General features: G+C 46.7%; 1 protein-coding gene across 10 annotated transcripts; it reads left to right on the top strand.

Moving 5' to 3' along the window:
• The first annotated feature begins 553 nt into the window (after positions 1 to 553).
• Positions 554 to 19,851, top strand: itgb4 (integrin, beta 4). 10 transcript variants are annotated; one of them, XM_078102778.1, is made up of 44 exons: positions 824 to 1,136; positions 1,332 to 1,361; positions 2,909 to 2,991; positions 3,513 to 3,595; positions 3,903 to 4,004; positions 4,120 to 4,324; positions 4,413 to 4,509; positions 4,618 to 4,789; positions 4,886 to 5,149; positions 5,238 to 5,327; positions 5,455 to 5,577; positions 6,203 to 6,370; positions 6,480 to 6,556; positions 6,641 to 6,849; positions 7,333 to 7,436; positions 7,529 to 7,624; positions 7,714 to 7,846; positions 7,977 to 8,105; positions 8,603 to 8,721; positions 8,812 to 8,845; positions 8,942 to 9,136; positions 9,272 to 9,375; positions 9,462 to 9,520; positions 9,694 to 9,717; positions 9,823 to 9,971; positions 10,090 to 10,269; positions 10,373 to 10,521; positions 10,658 to 10,865; positions 10,970 to 11,287; positions 11,435 to 11,592; positions 11,704 to 11,884; positions 11,987 to 12,124; positions 12,211 to 12,393; positions 12,492 to 12,620; positions 13,367 to 13,522; positions 15,511 to 15,669; positions 15,768 to 15,917; positions 16,359 to 16,493; positions 16,909 to 17,058; positions 17,206 to 17,394; positions 17,508 to 17,663; positions 17,768 to 17,932; positions 18,131 to 18,247; positions 18,342 to 19,851. In XM_078102778.1, the coding sequence occupies exons 2-44, from the start codon at positions 1,351 to 1,353 to the stop codon at positions 18,470 to 18,472; spliced, it is 5,982 nt and encodes a 1,993-aa protein (XP_077958904.1). In that variant the 5' UTR covers positions 824 to 1,136; positions 1,332 to 1,350; the 3' UTR covers positions 18,473 to 19,851. The 10 variants fall into 10 exon arrangements, with proteins under 10 accessions (XP_077958906.1, XP_077958913.1, XP_077958904.1 ...); XM_040177543.2 differs by having other exon boundaries at positions 15,765 to 15,917; XM_078102780.1 differs by lacking the exon at positions 1,332 to 1,361 and having other exon boundaries at positions 554 to 1,136; positions 15,765 to 15,917.
• Positions 19,852 to 19,901: the final 50 nt, after the last annotated feature.

Genomic DNA, 19,901 nt, shown 5'->3' with positions numbered 1-19,901 from the left:
CTCTGTTGTTCCCCAGTTGGATATATGATTTAAATTTGCCAGCTTTGAATATTAAAGCATTTAGCACATCAGACAATGATATTTATAATCAAACGAAGTATTTGGACTATTGTTCAAAATTAGTTTTTATTTTATTTGACATGCAGGACTTTTACTTGTTACACCTGAACCCAACCAAGAACCAAGTGGTCGCTAGGACCCCGGTTTCAGTGCACGGGGTCAAAAGGGTCACTTTGGAAGGCGCTTCGGTAGATTAGCTGTTTGGCTGGTAAGCGTGGAGAACTTGTTGGAGCATATTTAAACCTGTGATCCTTTAGTTGTGAGACTGTCTTCACAAACATGTCCACTCCAGCCCCATCAGCTTGAAAGTGGTTTCACTTCCAAGAAAAAGGGGCGAAAAGGTACCTGGCCAACAAGATGTTCCCTCAAGTGTCTGACAAGCAGAAAATGTTGCCGTCAGCACGAGCGTGCTGTTGTGTGTTGCAAGAGTCTCCAAGTCGTTTCCCATGGCCTGCAGGCAGTGTTCTGCTGCCTGTGCCACTCCCAACGGCCTGGGAGGAGGAGGAGGAGGAGGAGGAGGAGTAGCCTCAAGCCCACACAGGTGAACTGCTGGTGTGGAATGCAGAGAGAAGGGGGGCTCTAACACACCGAGGTGTGGAGCTTCTTTAACTTAATCAGGGAGGGGAAGATAGATGTGTGTGCGTGTGTGAGAGAGAGAAAGTGTGTGTGTGTGTGCGCGTGTGTGCGCGTGTGCAGAGGCTAAAGTAGGGATACAGTCACAGCCCTCTCCCGGCCGCTCTGGGTCTCCCTATCTCTCCCCCGTACACACTTAAAAACACACGCAGCGAGACGCACACACAAACACACACGCTCGACTGAGCTGAGCTTAAGGACAACAGAGTCAATATTTGACCAGACCCAGCGGACTGTACGGGGAACAGAAGACAGAAGGGGAAAAAAGTTTGTCCTTTGAACTTGGACACGAGGACTTGGAGGAGAAGTTTTCTTTCCTTTTCCACAGGTGGATTCAAACTTTCCCTCCGACTCTTTGAGTGAAGCGAAGCAACAAGGATTTTTTTTTTCTCTTATTTATTGTCGGACTTTTGGACTCGGACTGGGCGAGAGCGCAATAAGAGGTTTGTTTAATCAGTAATCTCTTTTCATCCGATCCAACTTTCCCAAATGGCTTATTTTGTTTTCAAAGCTCCTTCACCTTCAACATTCTCCTAAAATGTTCAGATTTGATCCGCTTGCTCACATCCGCCCAACTTTTCAGAATTGCACGCCTGAAGGCTCAGGCCGGTTTTATTTTCTTATTCTGTTTCAAACAGCTGCCCACATCAGTCTACGATGCAGCTCAGGTGAGAGAAACTGGAAAGCGGGAGGGAGTGTTTACGCGAGCGGGTTTGAGGACATTTTTTATCCTGGTGTTGAAGTTCCTCAGCGGTGAACTCGGTAGCTTGGGAGGCCGTTTTCTTGCCCAGGTGTGTGTAGCCGGTGGTTCGTCTGTAGCCACAACAACAAAGGGCTTTGAACTCTGGAGGAACGTCTTGTCTGCCGTCCCACTGACTCAGTTCTATTCCTCGTCTCTCCCTCACTGTAATTTGTGTCCCCCAGTTTTATTGTCCGAGCCGTGAAGGCCTCCGCGCATATGATTTGGTTTGAAACGGAGGGGAAAAAGCACAAAGTGCCTTTTCTCCTCGCGGCTCATTTATTCTGTGACTGCTGGTCAAGTTTTAGAGGACAGGAGCGTGTCTGTTTCCCCCCCCCTTAGTTGTCTCAGTCAGTGATTTATGGGACAGCGCATTGCATGAACTCATGCACACACCTGTAGTCAAGCTCACGGCGATGTGCTACGGGGCCTTTCCCATGTGTTTTTTCAACTTGTTTTGAACGGCGACTGGCCGTTCTCTCGCCTCAAGTCGAAATTCCTTCTCCACAAATCACCAGTATTCAGTTCTCTACCCATTGAGACCATTAAGCAGACATTTCATGACACATAGGGCCGTTTGTTGGCTCTCCACCTCCTGTCATTAGTGGAGATCCTTTTTCTTGTTGTTTTTTCTGCTTACTTGCAGCTCGCTGTTCATCTGCCTTCTCTTTTTTTAGAGATTCCATCATACATTGTGCATCTTGTGGTTTTGTTGTGGAGAGTCGACACAGCACGCAGCCGAGAATATTTCCAGGGCCCACCCTGCACTCGTCTCTTCCTGTCATTATTTTTCTACCACATTTAATCATGTCACAACAGGCTCTTTATAGTTTGTCTCGATCTGTAACGAGCTAGCAGGCGGTGCGGCAATTAAAAACGTTAAATGCAAGGGATGGCAATTAAATCCAGATATAGACAGCATGGTTAGATTTTACGCAATAAAAAAACATATTTGGCCATTTAATACATCCACGTTTTGAGATATCGGTCTTTATGCGTCCAGCCCAAATGTATATTGGAGGTGAGTAGATTCTCTTACTGTGTAATTAGCAGACGTTGACGCTGACAGTTTTCCAAAGTTCAATTTCTTCTGTACAAAGTTGTTTAAAATAAATATATCGACACATTTCTATTTGCTTCCATCTTATTAGTATGTAGGCAGAAATCTCAAAAGATACATACGTCCACATTTGAAAATGCAAACCGTGCTAGATAGACCCTTTAAACGGGCACGCAGGTCGCCATTCATGCCTGTACACAGGTATCAAAGGAATACCTGTGTCTGTGGGTGAAGGGGAGAGTTCGGGCGTGTTCACTTTCACCGTGGGCTGAACTGAGAGAAAATACGGGTGGTTCAAGTTACGCCTTTAGTCTGCACAGATATGGCCAGCGGAGGAAGGCCTTTCCCTCTCTCTTTGCACCGGAGCGTTTGAGCTGCACATGTGCAAACAGGAATGCACGTGTTTGTGTCGGCAGGAAGGAGATGGGGAGATGGACGCCGCGCCTGTCAGCAGAGCTCGGGCTGCTCGCCGTCTTGTTGACCTGCTGTTGTGCCCAAGGTGAGGAAGCCAATCATTTCATGTCACTAAAAGTTACCCATCCGTATGTTATTTTGTATCCAAGCAGTTGCCTAAACATCAATCCCCAACCATCTCTCTTTTAGTCTTAGCGAGTTTTCAGGAAGGTGACTTATTTGTTGAAGTCATTTATCAGAGAAAGACACTCTCTGTTCCACGCCTCTGGGATGCAGGGATTTTGTGGTTTCTTTTGTTTACACAATTAAAAAAAACAATGGGACACTTCACCGTGACCTCTGGGAGATTGTTAATCGATTTTGGCACTGACCCTAACTCTAACCCTATAAACAAAATAGTTGATATACCATTATAGTTTAATCATTTAATAATGAGTTAGTTTAATAAGGCTGATATGAAATGGAGACCGTTTTTTTTACTGCTGTACCATTGTTGCGTTGGCGTAGCCTGGAACACTATCGGGGGAATTCCAAGGCTGTTTAGTGTTACTGAAGGTATTCTAGCCACGCTTAATGCGTCTAACTCTCACTTTGTTGCCTCCCCAGAGAACCCCTGCTTCGCCGTCAGGGCCGGGACCTGTTCAGAATGCCTGCAGGCCTGGAAAGACTGTGCTTATTGCCCTGAGGAGGTGAGAGCATAAAACAGCAGCTACGCGCTCTTCTCTTCAACGTGATAACAAATTACAATTTATAATTTGACAAGTTAAACTCAACCTACTGGTTTGTTTTGGTGAGCTTCCAGTTTTTGTCTTCATCTGAGGAAGGGTTTTACAATACAGTGAAATGCAGTAATACAGTACAGTTGTGAAACACCTTTTTTTGGACCTCAAACAGGTCAGCTCTGATACATGAGATGGCTATAGAAAGACTTGGAGCAGTAATGTCCAGAAAGCGGCACTCACTAATACTTTCTACTAAAACTTTCTTTTGGCTCAGAGCTTTAAGGGCCCTCGCTGTGACCTGTACGAGAACATAATCGCCCACGGCTGCAGTGCTGCGGCTGCACTCACAGCTAAAAGCAGTATGATGATAGAAAGAGTAAGTCTTCACCACTCCCAAGCATTCCTCCAGTCTCAAATGTATGCTGTTGTCTGAAACACAAAAGTTGAAAGTTGTGACTTTTCATCCACCTGTGCTTCCTCTCGCTGCTCAGAAGCAACCTATCAACATGAGGCTCAAGCAGTCCCAAGTGTCTCCGCAGCAGGTCAGCATGAGCCTCCTGCCAGGAGAGGAGAAGGAGGTGGATGTGGAAGTGTTCGCCCCAACCAAAGGCCCCCTGGACCTTTATATCCTTATGGACTTCTCCAACTCCATGGTTGACGATTTGAACAACCTGAAGAGGATGGGCACACAGCTGGGTGAGCGTCTTTGCATCGGCAACTTGTCGTGCCGACTGTCGAGTGAGTTGTTGTTGTTCAACGCTGACGCTGAATGCATTTCCTGTAGCTTCTTTGGTGAAGGATCTGTCGGACGACTACACCATCGGGTTTGGAAAGTTCGTGGACAAAGTGGTCGAGCCCCAGACAGACATGAGACCCTCCAAGTAAGCGGGAAAATGTCACACTTGGGGAAAAAAATATCGCCCCTTCACACGATGGATTAAGCTCTGTTTCTCGTCTTTTTTTTGTCCTTCCTCCGTTCAACTTGGCAGACTGAAGGAGCCGTGGCCCAACAGCGACCCGCCGTTCTCTTTCCAGAACGTCATCAAGTTGACCAGCGACGCGGCGTTCTTCGACAGTGAGCTCCAGAAGGAGAAGATATCTGGCAACCTGGACGCTCCTGAAGGAGGCTTTGATGCCATATTGCAAGCTGCCGTTTGTGGGGTTAGTAGCGTCCAACCCTTTCAGAGAAGTTCATACAATGCTGCGGTGATCACAGTCGTCTCTCTGTACTTCCGCTCACCTTTGATCTTCTTGTAGGATAAGATCGGCTGGCGTGACAACAGCACGCATCTCCTGGTCTTCTCCACCGAGTCGTCCTTCCACTACGAGGGAGACGGTGTGAACGTGCTGTCGGGCATCTTGGCGCGCAACGACGAGGGCTGCCACCTGGACGCAGCGGGCAAATACACAAAGGATACACAGCAGGATTACCCTTCAATACCCACGCTGGTCCGTCTGCTGGGCAAACACAACATCATTCCCATCTTTGCCGTCACCGACCACTCCTACACGTATTACGAGGTGGGTTGGGCTTCCATTCAAACTTGGAGTCAGGCTTTCTAGGTCGGAGTTTTAGGTCGTAGATTAATTTTCTTACTTCTCGGTTTAGAAACTCCGAGAGTACTTCCCAATCGCGGAAATCGGTCGCCTGCAAGAAGACTCGTCCAACATCCTGACACTCATGCGGGTCGCCTTTGAGGTGAAAACGTCACCTCCTCAGGAGGAAGAGAACGCGGCTTTTTACAGTCGACGGTAACTCGGTTGACCAATCGAGTCGAATGGCTGTGTAATCGTCTGCTTGTCGGCGTTTTGGTTTGTCCTTGCAGAGTATCCGCAGGAAGATGAGCATCCGTGCAGAGGACAAACCAAAGGCTTTCGTGACAAACTTCTTGGACACCAGTGGAAGAGTTGTAGAGCACGGGGCCTTTGATTTCAAGCCTGGCGCAATAGTAAGAAAAAACATCATGTACATCCGTGACTAGTGGAAAGAAAACATGCAAAAATACTTATAGTTTTTTATTCTACTTTTTCCATTTGTGGCTGTAGATCCTAAATTCACCAAAACATAGCAACAGAATACGCCTTATTTGCATACTTAAATATAACATTCCCGAAAACGTTTTATAATGATATGTAGATATGTAGTTATAATTAGAATCACTATTTCATTCCATTAACTCGGATAATAAGGATAATAAGTTTCTGGAATTGTAAGCAAAAATGTAGATTACCCTTCTTACTAATCTAAATGTGTAAACATTATTAGGTAGTGTACTCAAAAAGTGTAGAAATGTAAATGTATGTTCCTTTGAATCTAGTCATAGAAATGTCTGGGATTTCTTGTTGCCAATATTTGAATTATTGTCCATGTCAATGCAGCCATCAGATGAACCATTGGTTCATATAGAATTTTGCTCAATTAAACTAATGATTGACTTCAATTATTTTTTATGTCACCTTTTACAGGGTCTTCATTTCATTTCATCCCCAATATCAACGTTGATAGTGCTGAGATGCTATGCTGTTGAAGTGGACACAGACGCTCTAACATTGTGTGTTGTGTTTGTGCGCCAGGGCAACTTCAAGATGCGGCTCTCGGCCCAACAGATGGTCGGCGGCAAACCTGTCTGTCAGCTGGAACCGCTTGGAAAAAAGGGGTCAATCAGGGTCAAACCGACAACGTTCAACGCTGCCGCCAATGTTGACGCTACAATTCTGTGTCCGAGCTGCGAGTGTGAGAAGGTACACAAACAGATTGACACCAAAATGCGCAAAACAAAGCCAAGGAGAAGCCATGTACACACTTGTTTGTACAGCACATTCATCCCGGTGTTTACTACCTTTCCTCCAGTCCGCCATCCCTGCAGCAGCCAAGTGCCACGGACACGGAGACCTTGTGTGCGGGAGATGTCAGTGCTATGACGGCTGGTGAGACTTTAACTGTTCGTTCTTACAAAGAATATTTCCCCCGAGGGACTGTTCCGGGTTCAACGACGTCTTTTACTCCTTCAGGCTGAGCACCTTCTGTAACTGCTCAGAAAGTTCTGCGGCTCAGGACACCAGCCGGTGTTTGGGTCCGGATATGAAAGACCCGTGTTCCGGCCGTGGGGACTGCCTGGAGTGCGGGACCTGTGTGTGCTACAATCCGGATCAGTTTGAAGGGGAATACTGTCAGTACGACAAGACAGATTGTCAAAGATATGGCGGCTTCCTCTGCAACGGTACGGCAATTTGCGGTTGTTAAATTGATGATGAGGGGTGAATGTGTGACTTTTTTCTGCTGCCCACAAGTGGCAAAAAGAAAAGTCTTTTATATGAATCAATTTTCACAGATCTTTATCTTCCTTTTAATGAAAATGTTGCAATTTGTTTGCAATGCTAAGTTCCACATTTATTTTCCAATACTTTTTTATTTGAATGATAACAAAGCATTGTATTTATTGCTTTGATTTTCTCCATTTTGACAACCAAGAGGTCAAAAGGACCTAAGAAATTGACTTAAAATAATAAATAAAATTGAAAAATAAAAATGAATTAAAACAATAACAATTACAATTATTTAAAAAACATGCACAACAAGTCTTGTGCTGCATTTGTATTATTTTTACTTCACTCTGAGTACTATTTATGGTTTGTCCTCAAACCATTTTCCCCACACACCACTTCATGATACAGTTGAATTTCACTCTTTATTCTCTCCTCAGACCGCGGCTCTTGTATCCGGGGTCGGTGTGCGTGCAATGAGGGCTGGGCAGGCAACGCCTGCGAGTGTCCCAACAGCAACGCGACCTGTCTGGACAGCAAGGGCGTGAGTAGAGCCGACCGCTGGTGTTAGTGGGTGATGTTATGAGGTCACATTACACGTATTCACGAGGCTGACTGTGCGTTTATCTGCACCAGGGCGTCTGTAATGGGCGAGGAGAATGTGTCTGCGGACGCTGTAAGTGTCCCGAGTCCGACATGAGTATGACTTCCACGTGTGCCCCAAATTTCGAGGTGAGTGGATGTAAGGTATAGACACGTGTATTTATGACTTATTTTACGGAATATTTATACGTAACTGTGTGTGTGTGTGCCGCCTCTAGGCCCAGTTGGGTGTTTGCGAGGGCACGAGGTCTTGCGTCCAGTGTCAGGCCTGGAAAACAGGAGAGAAGAAAGACAAAACGCAATGCGACAAATGCCCCTTCAAAATTGTCTTGGTGGATGAACTCAAAGAAGGTATGCACATTACAGAGAGGCAAACGGTTAAATGACCCGCTACGCTGTGCACCTCATCGCTTTAAGGTGGTTATGATGATGCTACTTAGCAGCAGTGCCTGAAGACACTCACGTGTGTACATGCTTTCAGAAAAGGACGTGGCGCATTCATGCAGTTTCCGTGACGAGGAGGATGACTGTACGTACCGCTACAACGTTGAGGACTGGAAACCTGATTCCAAAGTTAAAGAGCTGCAGTTCCAGGTGCTCAAAAAAAAAGGTGGGCTGCAGGTTTGATACGTATCACAGTAACAAGTGCTCGGTCTTCTCATTTCAGCAGCTGATGTATCGTTTTTTAAAACAATCATTTGTAATTTTGTGTCTTAGAGGGTATTTTTTATAAATTAAGCTACGATGATCAATGTTAAAAAGGTGATGGACATGTAATCCATTAATTTCTCACTTCGGTCGTTATGAACGATAAGTTCGGAGGCTTTAAGAAAAACCTGACCTATCCCCGCAGTACAAAGGCAGGAGCCTTGTGTACCTCCATCGTATTGTGTGTAGAACAGGTATCTTAAAACCTGGACAAATGACATCCAAAATATATGTATTACTTAACACAACAGGAAGTGAATATCAACAGCAAATCCTCGCTGTGTGAAACGACTGAAAATGCCTGAAAGCCCCAAACTGGAAGACAGCACAATGAGTCTAGAACAGTAACATGAGCCGGCAGCGCTCTGAATGATCGTACCCTTTGCGTCGTACCTTCAGATTGTCCCCCTGCCAGCCTCCTGTGGTTGCTCCCACTCCTCTTGTTCCTCTTGTTGCTGCTGGCACTTCTGCTGCTGTGCTGCTGGAAATACTGCGCTTGCTGCAAAACGTGCTTCCAGGTATGAAACCCTCACATTTACACCCGTAGATAATGTATATTTACCACGTCCCAGTGGAAGTAATGCCCCTTCTGTCTTCTCTTGACACAGAGCTGTCTTGCCCTGCTGCCTTGCTGTAAAGGAGGTAGGAATCACACATGACAGTCTCGCTGTAGATGCTTTACCCTCCCATCAAGGACTCTGCTGGATTTGCGTCACCCTTGTATTGTGTTCCCTCCAGGTCGTATGGTTGGCTTCAAGGAAGATGAGTATATGTTCCGCCAGTCTCTGCTCACCTCAGACCATCTGGACACGCCGATGGTGAGGACCGGCCCACCCAAAGGAACCGATGTGGTTCGCTGGAAGGTCACAGATAACGTGCACCGATCCCCCACTCACCCGCAGGTTCTGATGAAGCCCAACCCGAAAGAGATCAGTGAGTGATGCGCAACTATAAACTTACCGACTGCATGTGAGACAAATGAATTTAGAGGCAGGGGTGACGCCGGGTTTGGAGATGAAATGATGTAACTCCGTTGTTGGTTTTCATGGCTCCCTTTTTGCCTTGTAGTCCCGTTCCCCATCTCTCTGCGGCTAAACAGGCTGTTCTCTGAGAACCTTTCTCGACCCGACTCCAGAGATGCCGAACAGCTCCGCAAGGAAGTTGCCGATAACGTGAGTGTGTTTTTTTGTTTAGCTGTGGCCACATTGACAACTGCGTCTCTGAGTACTAATCCTAACCCTTCTGTTCTTCAATCCAGCTAAATGAGGTTTACAAGCAGATCCCCGGCGCCCAGAAGGTGCAGAAAACCTTATTCAGGTAAGATGTGTGTCTGACTAGTTACTGTACATACAGTATGTTACTTTAGAAAACAAACCATTCAGAGGTAATTGCACGCTGGTTCAATTCTATCCTTCATACTACAAATAAAACAAAAATGGAAATAAGATGTCTGTGCTTGCACTCATCAACACCTGTTTTCTTTTTGGCAGAAAGCAGAAAAATGCCGGAAAAAGGTAACATTTCTATTGATACAATGAAACATCAGCAGAGTTCGTTGTTTTTTGTTGGACACTCTGGTCGTTCATGTATAACTTCTCTGAGTCTTCTGTGCTCTTTAGGCAGGACTTTGCCATCATGGACACCGTCCTGTCTGCTCCTCGCAGCAGCTACCCTGACATCGTCAAACTCACCCAGAAAAATGTCCAGTCTGGAAACCTGCATGATCTCAAAGTGGTGCCCGGCTACTACACAGTGGCCACAGATCGAGGTGATTGTCAACTATTTCCTTGTGGGGGTGAAATCAAAAAAGAAAATTCCTGAACTCAACAGCGTGCATTATCAATCCTGCTATAAATCCTGCCGCCCACTGTGTTCTCCCTCTGCAGAGGCTGCAGGAGCCATTGAGTTCCAAGAAGGCGTGGGGTCGGTAGACGTCCACGTGCCACTCTTTGTCAAAGATGAAGACGATGACAAGAAGCAGTTGCAAGTGGAGGCCACGGATGTGCCTCTGGGCATCGCTGAGATTGGAAAACGTTTTGTCAACATCACTATCATAAAAGAACATGGTGGGAGACCTCAGACTGTAGATTTGTACTTTTGCGTCAAAGATGAGATGTATAACTGTCACTGAGGATTGCTCTAATGAAGTCTTCTCTTCCATTTTCCCAGCCACCGGCGTCTTCTCGTTCCTCCAGCCGGCTTACACCTACAGCAGGGGGGACGGAGTGGCCCACATCCCCATCAGCAAAGAGATCATTGAAGAGGGAAGCTCACAGGTCACATACCGCACACGGGACATCACAGCTAAGGATAAGAAGGTGAGCTGATGTGCTGCCTCCTTCTACCTTCAGCAACATTTAGACTTGCTATCCACAGTTGGCGTTTGTTGGGTGAAAGGACATGCATTTGTTTGTGACCACTAGGACTGCATTCCTATTATGTTTTGTATTGAAGGACTACGTGGCTATGGAAGGTGACCTGACCTTTGGTCCGGAAGAGACCCAGAAAATAGTGCCTGTTCGTCTGCTGGAACTGAGCGAGAAAGATGGCCTCCTGGCAGACAAACAGGTCAGGCAGTTTGCCATTGATCTTAGCAACCCGCGGCAAGGCGCCAAGCTGGGACGCTACCCAAGAACTACGGTCACCATCGCAGACGAGCCAGGTGAAAAAACGAAGCCTTACATCAGCGCCCCTCACCCTTCTCGTAACCCGGGGTGCCAACTGCCATGGTTCTTTCCTTCCCTCACGTGATTTTGTTTTACCCAGATCCCAGTGTGATGATGTTCAAAAAGGGCTCCCAGAACTTCAGCACAACAGATCCAACCTACACCATCCCTGTGGTCCGCACACGCAACCAGGACATCCCGGCCACAGTGAAATGGCGCACCAAGAAGGCCCAGCGCTTTGAATTATCGGACCTTCTGAAGTTTAGTCCTGGAGAGACGGAGAAGAACATAGTGATCGACCCGAGGGCTCACCCTGGCCCAATCCAACCTGAGACCATCCAACTGGAGCTGTTTGACCCGAGTGTCAACGCTACTGTTGGAGAGAGGAAGACCACCCTTGTCAATGTCGCTGACGGACGTAAGGCGCAGAGTCATTTGTTGCAAAGAATTTGTGGAGTTTCTGGCGTTGGAGTGTTTTCAATTTGATATGATGACTGAAGCGAATATTCTTAAGTAACGTATCTGGTAGATGTTTGACTCATCCTGTCCCTTCTTCCCCTTCAAGCACATTACAAACCTTTAGAGATGGAGCAGGTGCAGAATAAGAGCGCCGTAAAAGGCGGTCGCCTTTTCTCCCCAACTAACCTTAAGGCCAAAGCAACTGGACCCAGAAACATCCGCCTCAACTGGGACGCAGGGTCTGGGAACCCCGCGGGGTACAAGGTACACATCGATCCTGAGAGTTGAGAAGCCTCAACTTGGTCTCACAATCGTCATCAACATTGCCACTGTTTTCCTCAAACGCTGAATCTTGTCTTTTCATGTTTATTTCAGGTAAAGTATTGGATCTACGGCGACCCAGAGAAAGACGCCCAGGTCTTAGATGTGAAGTCTCCCCAAGCTGAGTTGACTGACCTGTACCCCTATTGTGACTACGAGATGAGAGTGTGCAGCTACAATGCATTGGGTGATGGAAGCGATACAGACATTGTTACCTGCCAGACACTTGAGGATGGTAATTACTGACATTTCAATGAACTGATGTCAATCCAAGATTGATTTTGATTTGTATTATTCACTTCACGTTACAATCGCTCCCTGTTGGTTTTGCCTCCAGCGCCTGGTGAACCCGGACGTCTGGCCTTTAATGTCATCAGTCCGACTGTGACTCAGGTCAGCTGGGGAGAGCCTGCAGAGACCAACGGCAACATCACGGCTTACGAGGTCATCTACACACCCATCGATGACGACCTGAGTGAGACATCGGCCTAAACATAAGGAAATGCTGTACAGATATTTGCCAGATGTTATTTTTACCATCTTGCAATGATCTCCTCACAGAGGCAGTGGGCGCTGCTAAGAAAGTAAAGATCGACAACCCCAAGAAGCGAATGCTGTTGATCGAGAACCTCCAGAGAGCCCAGACCTACCAGTACAAGGTCCGTGCCATGAACAGCATAGGCTGGGGCCCCTTCAAAGATGCCAGCATCAACCTGGCATCACAGCCTACTAGACCTATGTCCAGTAAGTCGGGGGGTGTGCAAACATACCCCAGGAACACATCCAGTCGGTATGTGGTTCCCTGAAAATAGAAACATCTCCCTGTCTTTCTGTCCCTACAGTTCCCATCATTCCCGATGTCCCTATTGTGGATGCAGAGGCAGGAGACGAGTACGACGGCTACCTGATGTACAGCAATGAAGTGCTGAGGACCCCCACAGGCTCTAAGACACCGAGCGTCTCTGGTGATGGTGGGTACCCGGAGCCAAAACCACCAGCTACTTGTAACAGCTGATGGTGTAAACTGATTGTTCTTGTCACATTGTGCATGTCACACTGCCAGTGTGAGCTATCACTGTAATATGGATCCAATCCACATTCAAAGTGCCCTCAGGCCTTGTTCTTGCAGCCAAGTGTTTAGCCCATGTGCTCATGCCGTATGCCCTGTGGTGTCATTTGCCTGGTCAGAAGGTGAGGGAATGAACTGTCAGTCGTAGCTGTGTTGTCGGGAATGTCGGTGGCTTGTGAGACTCCTCTCTGTTACCTGTCTCATTTTTACAAGAGTGTCACTCAGGCAGAGCTGGAGGAGGTGTGAAGCTCAAAGCGGGCATCGTTTTTGCGTCATCTGGCGGGCATTTGTGCCTCCATGCAACACCACTGCCAGGCGGCAACAAAATGGCCGTCAAATATAGATAGTAGTGCTTTACAATGAGAGACTGCAAGGCCTTCTCTCCTCAAATCTGCTACTGCCCAACTTTCTGCAGACGTTTTTTTGTACTCCTTTCTCTGGAACTGAATGCAGAGATAATTTGGGCTGCTGTGACAAGAATTAACATATGAATATATACACTTCCAAGGTATATTGTAAAATCCCATTCATGTGCTTGATAGTTTTTTTGTGTGTAAAGAACAGCATAGTGAAGCCGACCCTTAGCACTTCTACGCTCCAAATCTATCCTTCGCCTGCTTGCCTCTCCCATATGACCTCGCACACAAGGCTGGAAATTTGTCAAGATGGTGGGGTCCAACCTGGATCTCCGCAAGGTGTCCTGGAAAAAGCGAGTGGACGTCATCCCCAGTCGGCTCAGCACAGACACAGAGACGAGCTCAGATGAGGTCCCCCACCCCAGCTACGCCCAAACGCCCCTGCCAGGTGAAGACCATTTCATCAGAGCCACAGATAGAAGGACAGGCATGCCAGCTATGATACACGGCCAGTCAGGTGCCCGGCAAGCCAACGGGCGTTATTTTCTCTCTTCCTTTTTGTGATTTGGTATCAACATTTTGTCTAATCATTTCAATTGGGGTTCCGTCCTTGTCCCCTTCACCCATGTATATTCCCGCCACCTGCCCAGACAGGGGCTCTGGCATCAACTGCCCCAACTCCAGCTGAATGGGGGCATGGGGCAGGGCAGGGTTTTCCCAGGTCTCTCTGGCTGTCCTCTTACCATTCCTCTGGGGAGGTAGTGATCTCAAGGCATCTTGTCAGGTGTGTGTGAAGGCTTAAGGCTGGCGCATGCTTCTGCGTCTGCGTCTTTACGCACTGTTGTGTCGACACACTTGTTTCAATTCATGGTTCTAAAAGTCTTGCGTGCGTTGCAGAGCAATTCACCGCCAGAACAACAGGTGGAGTAACGTGTTTTTGTCGAAGACGACCTAGAGAGTCACGTCTTTGTGTGTGGAAGTCGTTGGTTTGTTTATTTATTTATCATAGACTTTATTGCCCCGTGCATCGCCACTGCTGCTTTTCATCACGGACACATTTGTCCCGTATTTTCCTCCACAACTTTGTGCGCCCCTCAACCGGCAAACCGACATTGGAGATCTCCCTCCAGGAATCAGAGGCCATCCACGCGTCCTTATAGTCCGCCAATGACGGCTTGTATGAGTGGTCATATTTACGCATTTCTTCCGACAAAAGTTCTTGAATCTGATCCGTTCTCTCTTAAACATTCTTCGTTTTAATAATGGCGGTATTGTGCTATGAAACCGTAAATGTGGGACTCCGTAAAGGATGTAGTTAGCAGACCAATCGCAGCCTTGTGCGCTGCGGGAGGCTTGCAAGGCTTTCGACGCAAGCCTAGAAAAATGGGTCGACACACGCAAGGAGGTGTGAAAAGGCACACAAGGGACACGCAGGGGGCTCTTGCGTCTGCGTGTCCTTGCGTCTCTCTGAAAATGCAGAAGCATAAACTAGGCTTTAGTTACTCTACGGCTGTATGGAAATAACGGCTGTTTAGATCAGTGGACGTTGATCTCGCCACCCACAGGCTTACAAGGTCAAAACATCTCCAATTTTACCCCTGGAGGCGAGGCTTAAGGGATGGCAAACTCTTTATGGACCGAAAGTCACGGTCCCAAGTGGATGAATCAGAAGGACTGGTAATTTTTTCTTTTAGTGCCACCATGAAGTTTACTTGTATGAGTAAATGAGTAAATGACTTGTATGTACTATGTATGATAATCTATTAAATGGGTTAGCCGTCCATTCCATACAGATATCCGTTACTAAAAGGGATCTTCTAACTTTTCATCAAGTCAAACACCTACTGATTGGGACACACAAGTTCCCAGACGGATCTTGGTTGATTACACGTGGTACAGCTTCAGTGAGACTGAAGACATTCCCATCAGCTCTCACTTTGTGTTAAATTGGTAACTTTAGCTAACTGAATGGGTATGCTGATAGAAATTAGTTAAGAGTCACTAACGTAGCTGTAGACCCTTATTTGCGAAGTTAAATGACTTTCAACCATCTAATACCAACACGAGCAGTGAGTGTAACGTTTAAATCATGTGGTGAAATAGTGACAAATGTACTAAAAATGAGCTGGACAGTTAAGCTCTTCAAAAGAAACGAAAACTGCAATCGCTTGCTGCAGGTGGCAAAATTAACAAAATTCCACTAGCTGTTAGTTTTCCTCGCCTGTAGACGACACACATCCGCCAGTCTAACATGTTACATGTTACACATCTGCTACATGTCTCAAACTGCTGCTTACTCAAAATATGTTTACGGGTGCTCTACATCAATGGCTCTGTTTTTTTTCCAAACCAGCGTCAGAATGCTTGAATGTTAACAGCTGAGCTGCCTACATTCTGTCTGCTGACTCGTCTGGCTCCCATTGGGCTGTTTTGCAGATTACACAAGTAATGGGAAATGGGACCAGAACTTCCTTTTCCCAGGGGGATCAGCGACACGCAACTTGTCTTCATCGTCCTCTCCGATGTCCACTGTGGGCTCAAACTACAGAGGGGCAGGCGGCTCCTTCACCGAAACAAACACCACATACATGTCAGGTAAGACTGGATGGCAGCGTTTACGTCGGATGGAAAGAGTCTACAGAAGATGACCATTTTATTCGTCTTCATCTTCAATCCGTCTCCCTTCCTAGCAGGAGGCTCTCAGAGAACTGACATGATCCGAGGAGGCATGCACTCATCGGAGGTCATCATGAGGAAGCGCTCAGAGAACAGGAGCTACATGGATGAAAACATCCGGGACTCTATCGTCATGGGAGACGTGTCGGGCAATTTCCCAGATCTAAGTAAGTTTCGGACCTCAGGGTGGGTTTGAATTTATTCCAAAGTAAAGGTTCAATGACCCTTTTCTCCTCGGTCAAAGAAATGTGTTTCTCTGGAAAGTGCACTGTTTCAGATGCCTCGGCAGGTAAACTGCAAGCGCATGAGGCCGACGGCTTGGACATCTGTTAGCAGGGTTGGGGCTGTTGGCTGCAAAGCAGGGCTTATCCACACTCCACTTTGCAGGAGCTATGCTGACTATCGCTGTTTCTCCCCCCACCCGTCCCCCAACTCCCTCGTGTCTCAACTCCGCTCTGTCTGTGTCACTCTACCACTTTCTTTACTCTCACTCCCGACCTGCCCATCTCTCTCTCTCCTACCGGGTCCCACTTCCTTCACCTCCCGTCCCTCTCTACCACCCCTTTGTCCTCCTCCTTTGCCCCTCCCCCTGCTAAATGCGCCATCAGGTGGGTTCGGCTACGCTGGGACGCAGAGCAGCTCTCAGAGCCAGTTCAGCTACAGCCTGTCTGGTGGCCCGAGGGCCAGGACCGAGTCTACGGACGTCAATGACGCCCTGTACAATCTGGACAGGGTGCTCTATGGTGAGTCCGTGGCAACACAAGCACGAAGGCGCCGGATGTGTGTCGCCTCATGAAACCCCCCCTCTGTCATCTTCATTCCCGCCTCGCTGTTGCTCTCATACTCTGTGGTCCATCTCCTGATCTCGCCTGCTGTAAATGTGTTGTTGCCAGAGAACTTGCTCATTTTTACAATATTGATTGGTAACCACTTTTCAGACCAAACTATATGCTTTCAGTGTATATTCTGCTTTTTGTGATGATTGTCACTCTTTCCATTCATTCCTGTTCCCAAAGAAAATGTCCTTTTATTAATCCAAGTGGTGTGTCACTAGATGGTAATTCAATAGATGGTTAAAAACCCTCTGTGACGTCCAACACGCTATGAGGTTGACAATTTCAACCCAAAACAGAAGTAAAAAATGGTTTATCCCATCAGATGCTCGACTGTCTCCGGGTATTCCGGACACCCCCAGCAGACTGGTGTTCTCTGCCCTCGGCCCCACTGCCCTCAAAGTCAGCTGGCAGGAGCCGCGCTGCGACAGAGACCTGCAGGGCTACTGCGTTCTCTACCAGCTGCTCAACGGAGGTAAACGAAGCCACACAGGGATCCTTTGTGTAATAAAGAACTCGCACTTTGCTGCATTAGGATACAACTTTGAACTTTATTTCAAATTTGAGGCTTTTTATCAAAACGTTTTTGGAGTATTCAATGTTGATGCGTTCTCTCCTGTAGGCAAGATGAACACTGTCAATGTGACGAACCCAGCAGAGAACTCCGTTATCATCCAGGACCTGCTGCCCAACCAGTCCTACCTATTTAAGGTGAAGGCTAAGAGCCAGGAGGGCTGGGGTCCAGAGAGGGAGGGGGTCATCACCATCGAGTCCGCTGTCGACCCCAAGAGTCCCCTCAGCCCGATGCCAGGTACAGGTTCTGTGGGTTGTCTCACTTCTAGCCACTGCGACTGTTTTTATGTCATTCCTATCATGCGCCGTCTTACTTTTTATTCGGTTCTCCTTTCCGTCTTTCACCTGCAGGCTCGCCATTTACTCTCAGCACTCCCAGTGCTCCGGGACCCCTGGTCTTCACTGCGCTGAGCCCCGACTCCCTGCAGCTCAGCTGGGAGAAACCCCGTAAACCCAACGGAGACATCCTGGGATACGTAGTCACCTGCGAACAGCTGCATGGCGGAGGTCAAAAGGAAATAAACCACATGTGTTGTGGACATGTCTACATAGTTGGTTCTTGGGGTGAAAGTATGTCACTTTCTGAACTGTTCTTCCTTTTATTCCTCCAGGAGACGTACGGTCCTTTGAGGTGAATGGGGACACCGCTGAAACCAGTCTTACCGTCCCAAACCTGACTGAGAACATCCCCTACAAGTTCAAAGTTCAGGCTCGAACCACGCAGGGCTTCGGTCCTGAGAGGGAGGGCATCATCACCATTGAGTCTCAGGATGGAAGTAAGACCAATCCTACCAACATCTTTATTAGACCCTCCCAATACAGCATGCCGACCGTGCTGATTTACTTTGTGTGGTAATTGCAAACTGACTCCTCATGGTAGAACTCGAGGAAAAAACGTAGGATCCTAGAACAAGACTGTTTATCCCGTAGGAGCATTAATGTATTCTAAGTTTTTTATTTCTCTCTGCACGTAGGCTCCTTGTCTCAGTACAACAGCCAATCAATGTCAAGCAGGGAAGTTTTCCAAATGCCAACAGAGGTCAGTACGCGGATGAACGTCTCCCACACCATGATGGACCCTTACTTCTCAGGTACAGATAAAGCTTCAGTTTCACTCGTTTTCTCCTAAAACACATTAATAAAACATGTTCACACATTAATACCGAATACCTACTTCTCCACCAGATGGGGCGATGATGACCACGCAGCACATGGAGACCAGCGGCATGGTGACTCGCCAAGTCACCAAGGAGGTAGTTCAGCGGAGCGTCATGGGAGGAACCACGGTCACTAAGAAGATGTTTTACGAATCGTAAGGTCTTAATTAACGGCGCGCGCAACTAACCAGCCGAAGGATCCACCAGACTGAGATTCTCTTTTAAAAAGAGTCGGCTTCAGGTTGCACGTGCGTGAACCGGTGTGTGTTTCTACATGTGTGAGGCTAGATGGTGAGGCTAGACGTTCGCTTGTTTGTTACAGACCACGGCCAGCTTCCTCCATAGATGAGGATCATTTTAACATTTACGTTCATTTTCACTGCCGGTTCCTACGCATATCGTTTATTCTTTTCACACTCAACTTGCTTTGCTCAGGCGACACTTTTTCATAAGGACATTTGGTTGGGGGCCCATTAATTAACACGTTTTCTTTTTTTTCTGTTTTTCTATTTTGATGCTTTCTTCTAGTGATGGCACTAGTTTTTTGTTACAAGTACAACAAAATACCCCACCGTTAATAATGAATTTGAATGGTGGTCCGTACCGCGAGGGCAGTAAGTTCTGCTGTAAATTCTGCTGCAGTACTGCTGACTAAGCAGATTACATTTTAGACTCCGCCCCTCTGTCGGTCCAGGTTCTGTGACACGCCACAGCTTTAAATCATGGCCATTAATCTGACTGTGGTTCAGTAATCCAGAGTAACCTCGTCCCCTAGTGTCCTTGTCTCCTCCACCCGTCTGCAAGAGATGTTTGTCTGCATGCGAGCGGTTTACACTGTTTCAGGTGAAACCCACCCGGTTTCAGCTTCACCGTCTGCTGGAGATGATGAAATGATTGTCTTGAAATTATGTTTCATAGGGTCCATTGTATTTTCAACGGATAGGTTCTATCCACCAAGACAAAATGTAAAAGTGGATAGATTTGTATTATATTAAAGTGTGATTTTAAATAATAAATAAGAGTGTTTAAGCCGACTGACGCTAAATGTAATGCCAAATATAGACGTATTTGCTCGAAAACAGGTGGGTGCTTGTCTCGCTCATTAAAAGCACATTGGGTTAATTTTCTTACTGACTGGAACAATTTTACAGTACAAACAATCAGATGTAACATGTTTCTCGTGTCTTTTTGCATTTGGTAAGATATTTTATACTTTATGTGGTATACACTGCTTCAAGTTGGTACATTTCATATGCTTCTTTACTCTGCAAAGGTCATTGCATTTTGCATTTTGCATTTTTGATCTGAACGAGAAAAGGCAGAAAGATTGTTTTTGCCGTGTTTTGTATTTGCCGTATTTTTATTACACGTTTTGTTGAGAATGCTTTTGTGAAACATTGAGAGGATATATTGCTGGAAAAAAAAAACGTGATTAGTAGAACCTTTCTCCAAAAAGTATTTATGTTCTTTTAAACAGCATGACCTCTAAGTATACTTTTTTGTGTCAGCACTATTGCAGAATAAAGATTGGAAATAAATACATTTGTTGAACATTTGATTTGATGGTTTTATAGATCTGTGACCACTG

Source organism: Gasterosteus aculeatus, chromosome 5 (assembly GCF_964276395.1).
Source record: "Gasterosteus aculeatus chromosome 5, fGasAcu3.hap1.1, whole genome shotgun sequence".
In the NCBI taxonomy this organism is placed as follows: Eukaryota; Metazoa; Chordata; class Actinopteri; order Perciformes; family Gasterosteidae; genus Gasterosteus; species Gasterosteus aculeatus.
Note: the sequence above shows the minus strand (reverse complement) of the source record. Positions and strands in the feature narration are given on the sequence as shown.

What these genes read in the sequence shown, in the direction of transcription:
- itgb4 (XM_040177543.2), top strand. An exon ending in CCAGGTGCTCAAAAAAAAAG is followed by an intron (nt 8,106 to 8,602) that starts GTGGGCTGCAGG and finishes TCGTACCTTCAG; the next exon opens with ATTGTCCCCCTGCCAGCCTC. An exon ending in GTGCAGAAAACCTTATTCAG is followed by an intron (nt 9,521 to 9,693) that starts GTAAGATGTGTG and finishes TCTTTTTGGCAG; the next exon opens with AAAGCAGAAAAATGCCGGAA.